Here is a 12,913-nt window from a genome sequence, read left to right on the forward strand (position 1 = left end):
AGAGTCAAGGAGCTCTTTGGCAAAGCCCACTGCAATCAAAAAAAAGGATAAACAGGAGTCACAAAATGGCACGTCACAGCTGCTTCCTAGAGCCCGGGAATATTAGGTGTGGAAATTTCTGCCGAGGGCCATCAAAAAAAAAAAAAGGCCTGATGCTCGGATGAGATTAACCACCTGTTAAATGGCTTTCCGGTGGCTGGGTGAGGAACAAATGGGGGATAAGGAGGTGTCAAGTGTTGTCTTGGCTGCCAGGGTGACAAATGTCACCCCCACGTTGAGAGGGAGGGCTTGAAAAGGACCAGTGGGGCAGAAGCTGAGGGGAATTTGTTGGGCAGCACCCACTGAGGGGCACCTCAGGAAGGAAAGGGACCGAGGAGGTGGTAAAATGACTCCGGCTTCGAAGACAAGGCAAAGGAGCAGTTGGGGTTGGGATGGATTTTGTCACATGTTGGGCCCTCTTGGAATAAATAGCCAGCCTCGGAAGTAGGAACCCTTTTTGCAGTTGGTGCTGAACACCTGACAAATCTTTTGTTAGCTGTTGGCGTTTTTATACTTTTGGTGGTATGTAATTGATAAGAGTTTTATCTTTTTTTTAATATTGTACGCTGCCCAGAGTTATCCTGAGCTAAGATGGGTGGCCAATAAATTGAATGATGGGTGTATGGCTGAATGGAGGAAAGAAGGAAGGAAAGGAAAGGAAAGGAAAGGAAAGGAAAGGAAAGGAAAGGAAAGGAAAGGAAAGGAAAGGAAAGGAAAGGAAAGGAAAGGAAAGGAAAGGAAAGGAAAGGAGGAAGGGAGAAAATGGAAGGAAAGAAGGAAGGAAAGGAGGGAGAGAGAATGGAAGGAAGGAAGGAAGGAAGAGGAAGGAAGGAAAGAGAGAGATGGGAGTGAGAAGGAAGGAAGGAAAGGACAGGAAAGGAGGAAGGGAGGGACGGAGAGAATGGAAGGAAAGAAGGAAGGAAGGAAAGAGAAAGAGAGAGAGAGAATGGAAGGAAGGAAAGGAGGGAGAGAGAATGGAAGGAAGGAAGGAAAGGAGGAAGAGGAAGGAAGGAAGGAAGGAAAGAGAGAGATGGGAGTGAGAAGGAAGGAAGGAAAGGAAAGGACAGGAAAGGAGGAACAGAAAGAATGGAAGGAAGGAAGGAAGGAAAGGAGGGAGAGAGAGAGAATGGAAAGAAGGAAGGAGGAAGAGAGAGGAAGGAAGGAGAGGGAGGGAGGGAGGAAGGAAGGAGGGAGGGAGGGAGGGAGGAAGGAAGGAAGGAGAGAGGGAGGGAGGGAGAGAGAGAATGAATGGGGCTATCTGGAAGGGGCATAGCCACTCCTTCTCCTGCCATCCTTCATTTCTCCCTTCCTGCCCAGTGGATGGGCAGAAGCAGGACCAGAAATCTGTCTCAAGGTCTTACTTGATCCCTTGAAGAGGATTTGTGAGCAAGCCCGGCTTGCATGTTCCCAAGTGTTGCGAATCTCAACCCGCAGTCACTGACAAACCCAGCAGTCAGGTTTTCCCACGGGCTGACGTGCTCGCTTCCTCCTAACCAGGATTCCCTGGATGAATAAACTGGATTTGTCTCGGCTGATGCGATACACCGAATCAAAGCCAAGCCTTGGATTTTAAGAGCGCCCAGGGTCCCCACCCACGCAGGCGGGACCCAACCAGGACCTCAAGATGAGAAGAAAGAGCTTTATTTTTTTTTTTCCTCCAAAAAAGTCATTTATTGAACTTGTCTTTAAACATTATTCAAAAATGAAAGAGTTAAGATTCTAGATAAAAACGAAAGAAAAAAAAAATATGTGGTGTGAACACAACCTCCGCTCCGACTAAAAAGGAACTGTCTGATCCGTAAACATGCTCCACCACACTAAGTAACAATGTGCTCCCCCCGTGCCCCAGATGGGGAAGGGGGGGGTCTTTGCGATCTCCCCCCCCACTCCCGCCACCCACAGCACAGGGGGTTTGGCATCTCTCACTGCGTCTGCCGTGATTCTACGGCCCACCCATCCTTCCTTCCTTCCCCTGCCAGGCACGGACTCCTGCGAAACCCCAGGAGACCCCCCTCCCTTCCTCCCCACGGCACCCTCTCAAAAGGCTTGGGAAGGGGGTCTCCGAGCTCTGAAGCGGGAGGAAAAGGTGGGATCCGCGTTTCTGCTCGCAAAAAAGTGCAAAAAAGAGACTTGCACGGAAAGAAGAGTGTACGGTGTTTCGAACTGTAGGGGGGGACTAACTGACCGGGTTAGGATTCATCTCACCCCGCTTGGCGCGGAGATGTTTTTGTCAGCAAAGAGCTCTCGGAGGAGGAGGAGGAGGAAGAGGAAGAGGAGAAGGGCCGAATGGAGAAAAGTAAAAAGCAGCCACCCTTGGTTAGCCCTTGGATGGGCGCCGTTTAAGCGAAGAGTGGTCGAAGCCCTGTTAGGACATGTTCTGGCTGACCAGGCCTTGCAGCATGATCATCAGGCGACGGGCGGGCTTGCTCACGTTGTTGTGAGGCTCCACCTGTAGGAACTGGAAGAGTTTCTGGCGCACCTGGTTCATCACTGAGCCCATGTGGTCGCGGGTGATGGGGTCGCTGTGATCGAGATGCATCACTGCCTCCTCCAGGTAGCTGCGGTGGGGGGGGGGGGGAGGAAGGGAGAGAGAGATGACAGCCCAGATTAAGCAGGTCATTTCTGGCTACAATGGCTACCAACCTGCCTTCCATTGAGGACCTCTATGCTGCACGAGTCAAAAAGAGGGCTGTGAAAATATTTACAGACCTCTTACATCCTGGACATAAACTGTTTCCACTCCTACCCTCAAAACGACGCTATAGAGCACTGCACACCAGAACTACTAGACACAAGAACTGGTTTTTCCCAAATGCCATCACTTTGCTAAAAAAATAATTCCCTCAACACTGTCAAACTATTTACTAAATCTGCACTAATATTAATCTTCTCATCGTTCCCACCACCCATCTCCTCCCACTTATGACTGTATGACTATAACTTTGTTGCTTGTATCCTTACAATTTATATTGATATTGTTTCCTAGTATGACTTGATTGCTCATTTGTACCCTATGACTATCATTAAGTGTTGTACCTTATGATTCTTGACGAATGTATCTTTTCTTTTATGTACACTGAGAGCATATGCAATGAAGACAAATTCCTTGTGTGTCCAATCACACTTGGCCAATAAAGAATTCAATTCAATTCAATTCAATAAAAAGAGCCTTGGTAGTACAGTGGTCTAAGGCACCCTGTTATTAAGCTGGTTATTAAGACCAGCTGCCTGCAATTACTGCAGGGTTCGAATCTCGCCAAGGCTCAAGATTGACTCAGCCTTCCATCCTTTCTAAGGTAGGTAAATTGAGGACCCAGTTTATGGGGGCAATAAGCTGACTTTGTATAAATATACAAAAGGATGAAGGCTATTGCTGAGCACATTGTAAGCCGCCCTGAGTCTTCGGAGAAGGGCGGCATATAAATCAAATAAAAAAAATAAAAAAAAAATTCAATTCAATTCAAAATTCAAAATTCAGTTCTATTCCATTCCATTCCACTCCATTCTATTCTATTATGAAGGCCTGGGATGGAATGTGGTGAGGAAGGAAGGGGGAGAATTTCAGAGTAAGAGGCAACTCATCCCGGATATTATGTGTAAGAGAAAGAAGGTGAAGACAGCCCCTTCCAAATACAGGTAGTCCTCGACTTGCAACGGTTCGTTTAGTGACTGTTCGAAGTTACAACGGCACTGAAAATAGCAACTTATGACCATTTTACACGCTTATGACCGTTGCAGCATCCCCAGAGTCCTGTGATTTACATTCGGATGCTTTGACAACTGACTCATATTTATGACGGTTGCAGTGTCCCAGGGTCATGCGATCCCCTTTTACGACCTTCTGACAAGTGAAGTCAACAGAGAAACCAGTTTCACTTAACAACCAGGTTACCAATTGAACACACTGCAGTGATTCCCTTAACAAAGGGGGCAAGAAAAGTCGTGAAATGGGGGGGGGTAAAACTCACTTAACAAATTTCTCACTTAACACCACCAATTTTGGGGCTCAATTGCGGTCGTACATTGAGGACTACCTGTAGTTCTTGGAGTACATGGTGAATGCAAATAGCAGAGTGCTTCCTCCATCTGGCCGGATTTTGTCTAGAGACGTGAAACAATAGGCAGCTCAGCTTGGAAGAATAACCACATATTATTTTTGATTTTGGGTCTGACATCCACCTTTAAATTTGGAAGGATGGGTTTGCTTAATGACTGTGTCACTTGCTTAATGACTGCCTGATTCACTTAACAGCCGGTGCAATACATGTCAGAAAAATGGGTCCGGTCACATGTGCGCCTCAACTTACAGTCACAATACCTAAGATTGGGTTTCCAATCACAATTGTGGTTAAGTTGAAGAGTATCTATAGATGCCAATGTGGGTTTGGGTTTGGCCATTGGATTTTCAGCTCAAAAGCCAGAGAGGCCGTTGGAAACCAGTGGCTCCCACTGTTGTGGTCCGTCAGCGGCCTGTGCAGCTAGTAGCTGATTCCGACAGCGAGGAGGCCGGTGTGGTGCTGGGCCAGCAGCCTGTGCAGCTGGCACTCGAGTCGGACAATGAGGAGGCTGGGGAAGATGTGGTGCCAGAGGCGGGGATTCAGCCAGAGCGTTCAGAACTTCCAGAAGCTCCTATCAGTGAAGAGGAAGAAGAGGAGGACTCTCTTCTCGATGCACGGGCGCGCAGAGCTGCCAAAAGGCAGGAGTGGCTCCTCAGGAGGAGGTCTCCTCGAGAGTAAGGCTTGGGGCTAATTGACCACTCCCTTAGCCTATTTAAGGAAGCAATTTGCAGGGAACAACTTCGTTCACTCTCCTTCGTCTTGATCTTAGTTCTGTTATCAGCTTCCTGCAAATTGCTTCTGGGCTTTCTGCCAACCATAGTAAGGTTACGATTATTTATTCTTTGGATTCTTTTGGCTGTTAAGAAAGTTAATTAACAGCCTTTGTTTGAAAAAGACTGATTTAATTTAGTAAACTAAGGTTTGTACAGACTTTGTGTGTGCTGCGTTCTTTGGGGTCCGTAGCTGGCGCAGAACACCCACCTACCCTTCACGCCCAGCAAAACCAAAATTACATACAAAATAATATGATGCACCTATGGGTTGCTCTCCCTTTCCCCTTTCCCCAATCCAAAATCTTTTTCTTTTTTTTTTTAGAAGTACGGTTTTGGCAGAGGGATTATCTACTGTACCCTTTAGAGAGCGAGGCAGGGTACTGCTCTCCTGTGTACATACCACCCAATTTTACTCACTTGAGTTTGAGCTCTGTCCGGGAGCCTAAATCTGAAGACAGCTGCTGGATGAGAGACAGAAGGACTGGCTGGGACAGAGGACAAGGCTCCTGTCCAAACACTTGCTGAGGGTCAACCGTCTCACAGACATAGAGGACCAGATTCAAATCAGCCGCAGTGAGAGCCTGCCAGGGTGAAAAGAGGCATACAGGAGATCCAGAGGAATGCTGGGACATTCTGATATAAAATAGGAAAAAGCACTGGGGTTGATCATTTCCCAGAATTGCAATCCCATCCGCGCTCCATGATTTGAAAAATCACATTTCTGCTCTCAAATGCTGGTGACATTCCTATCCCAAATAGCATGATCATGATGGAATTCTTAAGATGTTCCACAGATATTCCAGCCGTCAGAAGCCAAAAGAAAGCTAATGAGTTATTAAACAGTTTTGATTGACCTGCGGTGGTGCAGTGGTTAGAATGAGGTACAGCAGGCTACTTCTGCTGCCTGCCGGCTGCCTGCAGTTCAACAGTTCGATTCTTACCGGCTCAAGGTTGACTCAGTCTTCCATCCTTCTGAGGTGGTAAAATGAGGACTCAAATTGTTGGGGGCAATATGTTGACTCTATAAACCACTTAGAGGGGGCTGTAAAAGCACTGTGAAGCGGTATATAAGTCTAAGTGCTGTTGCTATTGACCCCAAATGGAAAAGGAGTCCGTGACCTCAACGTGGCACCTTCAAGAGGGCAGGCACTACTTATGGCTGTTGGAAGGGCAGGGTTGGAGAAAGGACGGCACATGGATACATCTCATACCAGTATGCTCAGGCTTATACAATGAACTATACATTATTCTGCATGTCTATATACTCTGTGCAAGGGACGCGGTGGCTCAGTGGCTAAAACGCTGAGCTTGTCGATCGAAAGGTTGGCAGTTCAGCGGTCCCAATCCCTAGTGCCGTGTAACAGGGTGAGCTCCCGTGACTTGTCCCAGCTTCTGCCAACCTAGCAGTTCGAAAGCACGTAAAAAATGCAAGTAGAAAAATGGGGACCACCTTTGGTGGGAAGGTAACAGCGTTCTGTGCGCCTTTGGCATTGAGTCATGCCGGCCACATGACCACGGAGACGTCTTCGGACAGGGCTGGCTCTTCGGCTTTGAAACGGAGATGAGCACCGCCCCCTAGAGTCGGGAACGACTAGCACAGATGTGCGAGGGGAACCTTGACCTTTACCTTAATTCCTTGTGGCTTGATCATAAATGAACCCCCGTTTCTTGTTTTAGAGGGTCTGCCTTTGAGAGAAACTCAAAGTTTTTGTTTGTTTATTTGTTTTTAAAAAACTGTTTAATAAAAATTATAAGAGAGAGAGAGAGAGAGGGAGAGGGAGGAAGAGAAACAGAGAGAGGGAGAGAGATACAGAGAGAGAGGGAGAGGGAGAGAGAGGGAGGAGAGAGGGAGAGAGAAAGAGAGGGAGAGAGATAGATACAGAGAGAGAGAGAGGGAGAGGGAGGAAGAGAAACAGAGAGAGGGAGAGAGTTACAGAGAGAGAGGGAGAGAGAGGGAGGAGAGAGGGAGAGAGAAAGAGAGGGAGAGAGATAGATACAGAGAGAGAGGGAGAGGGAGAGGGAGGAAGAGAAAGAGAGAGAGGGAGAGAGATACAGAGAGAGAGGGAGAGAGAGGGAGGAGAGAGGGAGAGAGAGAGAGAGGGAGAGGAAGAGAGGGAGAGACTCCTAAAAGGACACCAGAAGATGCAGCTCGGTTTTCTGAAGTTTTGGAAAAAACCCTCAGTGGGTTTTTCAATATTAAGCCCTGCAACCAGTCCCCGGAAGGCCCAGTAGGAAGACCCTTCCGTGGGTAGTTGGAGAGTCTACCCGGCTTTTCGAGTCAGAAGGATGCATACCTGTTGGAAGGCTTGGTTCAGGTGTCCCTGCTGCAAAAGTTGCAGCATGTGAGCCTGCTGGGACTGGAAGTCTAGGTGGGTGGCAGGGATGGGCGTGCCTGCAGCGGAGCGCATGGCCTGCATGATGCTGGAGGTGACAGCAGCCTGCTGCTCCTTCATGGCCGTGCTCACCTCTCCCTTGATGACTCGCTGCACCTGAGCCAAGATGGACTCTTGCATGCTGGGCAAAAGGGAGGAAAGAAGAAAAGAGGTCACAGGGATCCTATAGAACAGAGGGTGCAGAACACATGGGACAAAAGACGTTTTTTTTTGCACTCAACACTTCTTGGGTATGAGCCACGGTGGCGTAGTGGTTAGAGTGCAGTACTGCAGGCTATTTCTGCTGACTGCCGGCTTCCTGCAATTTGGCAGTTCAAATCTCACCAGCCTCAAGGTTGACTCAGCCTTCCATCCTTCCGAGGTGGGTAAAAGGAGGACCCAAAATTGTTGGGGGCAACAGGCTGACTCTGTAAACCAGGGATCTCCAACCTTGGCGACTTTAAGACTTGTGGACTTCAACTCCCAGAATTCCTCAGCCAGCTTTGCTTTGCCGGCTGAGGAATTCTGGGAGTTGAAGTCCACAAGTCTTAAAAGTTGCCAAGGTTGGAGACCCCTGCTGTAAACCGCTTAGAGAGGGCTGTAAAACACTGTGAAGCGGTATACAAGTTTAAGTGCTATGGCTATTGTTATCTAACACGATGTAGCAAAACAAAATAACTGCCTCTGATCCATCCATCCTTTGGCTTGTGATCTTGACAAAAGCAAGATCCTTTAATGCCCCTCATTATCCTTTGCCAACTTATGTAAGATACGTTTTTGGCTAAGTAGCAGCAGTTTCCCGGATTAGAAATCCCCCGATAGTTTACCACGTGTTCATCATAACAATATCATCAATTTCAGTATACAGCTACATCCCTGCCAAAGTTAGCCTGACCTGGCTTGGAATGTGCTTAATCGATTTATGGCTTTGTTTTTCTCCTCAAAAACTCCTTCTTACACAACTCAATATCTAATATGTAACAGCTGGTGTTTTAGGTCCTATTAAGGATAAATACGGCTTCCCTCTTGCTCACTTTTTTACAGGAATAATTCCTATTTCTCTCATCTACGGTCTACCAAAGGGACCAGTGGTGGGTTTCTACTGGTTTGCCCCGGTTCGGGTAAACCGGTAGCAGCAGTAGCGGGAGGCTCCGCCCACCCACCCGGACGTCATCACGGACGCTCTGTGCATGCGCAAAAGGTTGCGAAGGTAAGTGAAACCCACTTCTGAAAGGGGGCCACGACTCTTAATCTGACTTGGTGGAAGGGCACCGTGGACACTGCAACAGTAGGCGATAATCAACTCCTCCGACAGGGGGCGCCCACCTAGGGTTCCCACACACTCACTTGCCCACAATGACGTGAAGCTGATGCTGGATCTCAGAATGCACACTGGCTGTAATGGTGGAGGTCATTTGGTCAGTTACACTTTGGAACGAGTTGACCATCTGCCGGAGCTGGCCCAAGAGAGAGTCCCGGGCTTCTTGTTCCCGCGCCTTCTTATTCTTCAACTGAGCCTCCAACTGCAGAATATCTATGGGAGAGAGGATTCATAAATGTCTGATGTGGTGACTGAAGCCAATTTTCTCATGTCCCTCATTTCCCAGGGCTGCTTCTCATCATCTTTGCTTACGATCCCTGGAATCCTTGGATTAAAACCTGTTGTTTATCAACCGTTCGGTGTTACAACGGCCTTGGAAAGTAAATTTAACAACCCATTCTCAGAAGTGGATTCGGACTTATGACCATGTGGTTCCCTTAATGACCACTGCCACTTTTGTAATGATTGTCATAAAAATAATGGTAAACTTGAGTCTGATCACGCGGTGACTTGGCTTGCGACCGCAATGACTTACGACCAAATGACTTACAAGGTGGTCGTTAGTTGCGGACGACCTGTAATATGTCTTATGTCTTCACTCTCACCCAAACATAGCACCGTTTTTCAAATTCTATGAATTGACATGAACCTTACCAAATGTCTTGGCTCGAATATCTGCTGTGGATTTTCAGTTCATACCAAAAAGTGCAATCTAGAGAGGCTGGAGACATTGGCCAAAGTACTGGCAATCTCTTTGGACAAAAGTTTCGCCTCAGAAAATTCTGAGATCGGTATCAGTCCAGAGAAACAGGGCAGTGCAACCTATTCAAAAATCTCACTGGAATCCTGTTCAAGAACAACAAATACTGTATTTTTTGGAGTATAAGAGGCACTTTTTCCTCTTCTAAAAGAGGCTGAAAATTTGGGTGTCTTTACTCCGAATGTAGCTTTTTCGAAGCTTTTTTTCAACGCTAAGGAGGCGCTAGCGAGTGAAACGATCTCCGTGGTTTGCCTGCTTTTCTCATTGCTTCTCTCCCCAAAGATCCGTTGTGCTTTAGAAGCTGTTTTTTATCCCCAAGCAGGGGATAAAAACCAGCAAATTAATGTGCTGAAGCTGACCAGACTAAGGACGCTAGCCAGATGGAATACCTGGTAGGCAGATTTCCTCCCCCCCCAATTTTCCTCCCCAAATTCTAAGCTGCGTCTTATACTCAGGTGGGTCTTATACTCCGAAAAATACAGTAGCTTTTGAGTCTGGCTCAACAAGATTAATCGTGATCTTGAAAGCCAAGCTGAAGAACAACAACAACAAAAAAAAACCCCTCTTTGAAACTTTCAAAAGAATCTCATGGAAATTATTCCAAATGAAAGAGAATCGACATTATTGTGCAACCTATCATGAGAAGGTGTTCGATAATGTTTCAACTCCTACCCTCAAAACGATGCTATAGAGCACTGCACACCAGAACAACTAGGCACAAGGACAGTTTTTTCCCCAACGCCATCACTCTGCTAAACAAAACAATTCCTTCCATGCTGTCAAACTATTCACTAAGTCTGCATTACTATTAATCTTCTCATCGTTCCCACCACCCATCTCCTCCCATTAATGACTGTATGACTGTAACCTTGTTGCTGGTATCCTTACGATTTATACTGACTGTTTCCTAATATGATTTGATTGCTTATTTGTTCCCTGTGACTATCATTAAGTGCTGTACCTTATGATTCTTGATGAACGTGTCTTTTCTTTTATGTACACTGAGAGCATGTGTACCAAAGACAAATTCCTTGTGTGTCCAATCACACTTGGCCAATAAAGAATTCTATTCTATTCCATTTCTACATTCTATTCTATTCTATTCTATTCTATTCTATTCTATTCTATTCTATTCTATTCTATTCTATTCTATTCTATTCTATTCTATTCTATTCTATTCTATCCTCTTCCATTTCTACATTCTATTCTATTCTATTCTATTCTATTCTATTCTATTCTATTCTATTCTATTCTATTCTATTCTATTCTATTCTATCCTATCCTATCCTATCCTATCCTATTCCATTTCTACATTCTATTCTATTCTATTCTATTCTATTCTATTCTATTCTATTCTATCCTATCCTATCCTATCCTATCCTATTCCATTTCTACATTCTATTCTATTCTATCCTATCCTATCCTATCCTATCCTATCCTATCCTATCCTATCCTATCCTATCCTATCCTATCCTATCCTATCCTATCCTATCCTATCCTATCCTATCCTATTCAATCATGAGAGGGTGGCCAGTTGGATACTTCCATCAGCAGAACGAGCCGAGACATACGGCCTCCCAGCGCAGAAGTTCCACTGTTAGATCACACCCTGTGGTCCCTGAGCCCAAAAGCTGTTCAACTGACATTTGTTTCACCTGCTTCGCTAAACCATCATTTCCTGGATTGGGAGCAAACAGTTGGGAAAGAGAAGGGCAATAAAAACGACATACATTCTTGCGTGCCTTGCTTGAAGGTGTCGTTGATCTGCTGGAACATAGACTGGCAGCTCTTCTCAAAAGCAGGTAGGACTATACTTTGAAAGGCCTCTCGAAATGCTGTCTGCATGGGCACCTGTAACGTATCGGTGGCTGCCCGGGCGATGGTGTCGGTAAGGTTCTGGAAACCAACGAGGCAGAAATCCCCCAGGATTATCAAAATGATCTCCATGCAACAAGAAGTCCCTAAAGAAGTGGCCCCTACTTCTCTTTGGCTGAAGCACTAATCCTGCTGCTGTCTGAAGGCTGTTTATGCCGGTATTCCTTAACTTACAACCATTTATTTAGCGAATGTGAATGATGACCGGGCCGGCATCCTTAGAGGCACATTATCAAAATATGTGTGCTTGGCAATCAGCAGATACTTACATTGATTGCGGCATCCTGGGGTCATGTGATTTCCATCTGTAGCAATAGCACTTAAGACTTATATACTGCTTTACAGTGCTTTACGGCCCTCTCTAAGCGGTTTACAGAGTCAGCGTATTGCCCCCCAAAATCTGGCTCCTCATTTGACCCACCTCGGAAGGATGGAAGGCCGAGTCAACCTGGAGCCTGGTTGAGTTTTAAACTGCCAAACTGCAGGCAGCCGGCAGTCAGCAGAAGTAGCCTGCAGTATTACACTCTCACCACTGTGCCACCGAGGCTCATTCTCTATAACTTTCTCAGATGGCTTCTGACAAGTCAACAAGCCAACGGGAAAAGTGGGATTGGCTTAACCATCGTGCCGTTCACTTAAGAACTGCAGTGGTTTGCTTAACAATTGTTGCAAAAAAAAAAAAAAAAAAAAAAGAAGGTGGTAAAATTTGGTGCAACTCATTTAGGACCTGCCTTGCTTAGCAATGAAAATTCTCGTCCCAATTGTGGTTGTTAAGTCGAGGACTACCTGTAGCTTCAGGCTGAGTAGGCGCAACACCTGAACAGAAGAGCCAGCACAGAATGGGCTCGTACGTGCTCCAAAATGGGTGTCAGTCATAGCATAAAGAACTGGAGAGAGATCTGCTCTTGGAAGCTTCTCACCTTTGATTTCACCAGTTTGGCAATGTTCTCCTTTAGAGTTCCTTCGATGGCTGTTAGCTTATTTGCAATAGTGTTACTCAGCTGTCCAGTGATGGGATCCAAGCTCTTAGATACACCTGGTAAACAGAAGAGGAGACCAAATCCTTTACTTTTGGAGTAAGAAGTAAGGAAGGAAGGAAAGGCTGCAGATGAACCCTCTCTGAAAATAGAGAAAAGGCAACACATACAGTTCCTGATATTGGAGAACATCTTCCTGCATCCTTCATCTTGCTCTAGTTAGCTACACTTCTTTGCAGTTTAACAATATCTGTTGTCCATCACAGCTATGAACTGTAAGCATTCATAGTCCTTTTCTCTTGGAGGGAGGGAGGGAAGGGAGAGGGAGAGAGAGGAAGGAAGTAAGGAAGTAAGGGGAAGAGATGGGAAGGAATGGAAGGACAGAGGGAGGGAGGAAGGAAGAAAGGGAGGGAGGAAAATAGAGGTGGGAGAGAGGAAGGAAGGAGAATAGAGAGGAAGGAAAATAGAGGTGGGGAGGAACAGAAGGACAGAGGGAGGGGGGCAGGGAGGGAGGAAAGAAGAAAAAAGGAAGGAAGGAAAATAGAAGAGGGAGAAAGGGAAGGAGGGAGGGAGGGAGGAAGGAAGGAAGGACTAATGGGTGCTATCGAGGAGAATGAGAAATGCTTCTCATGGGAAATCTTTGGAATCAAGATCACGCCCTTGAACTAGTTTCCATCTTTTTTCCTGGCATTTCTAACTCAGAATCCGGAGCCTCGAGAGAAAATAGCCTAAGGGTGA

At 46.3% G+C, this 12,913-nt stretch overlaps 1 protein-coding gene across 1 annotated transcript in view; it reads right to left on the reverse strand.

Annotated features, from left to right (window-relative positions):
• Positions 1 to 1,690: 1,690 nt before the first annotated feature.
• EDC4 (enhancer of mRNA decapping 4) overlaps positions 1,691 to 12,913 on the reverse strand; it is a 47,356-nt gene continuing 36,133 nt past the window's right edge. Inside the window, 6 exon segments of the mRNA XM_070952758.1 lie at positions 1,691 to 2,597; positions 5,288 to 5,451; positions 7,165 to 7,384; positions 8,590 to 8,776; positions 11,054 to 11,219; positions 12,119 to 12,234. Of these exon segments, the coding sequence (XP_070808859.1) occupies positions 2,405 to 2,597; positions 5,288 to 5,451; positions 7,165 to 7,384; positions 8,590 to 8,776; positions 11,054 to 11,219; positions 12,119 to 12,234 (1,046 nt within the window). The 3' untranslated portion in view covers positions 1,691 to 2,404.

Source organism: Pituophis catenifer, unplaced genomic scaffold (genome assembly GCF_029215685.1).
Source record: "Pituophis catenifer annectens isolate HBS135680 unplaced genomic scaffold, rPitCat1.0.hap2 SCAF_13, whole genome shotgun sequence".
In the NCBI taxonomy this organism is placed as follows: domain Eukaryota; kingdom Metazoa; phylum Chordata; class Lepidosauria; order Squamata; family Colubridae; genus Pituophis; species Pituophis catenifer.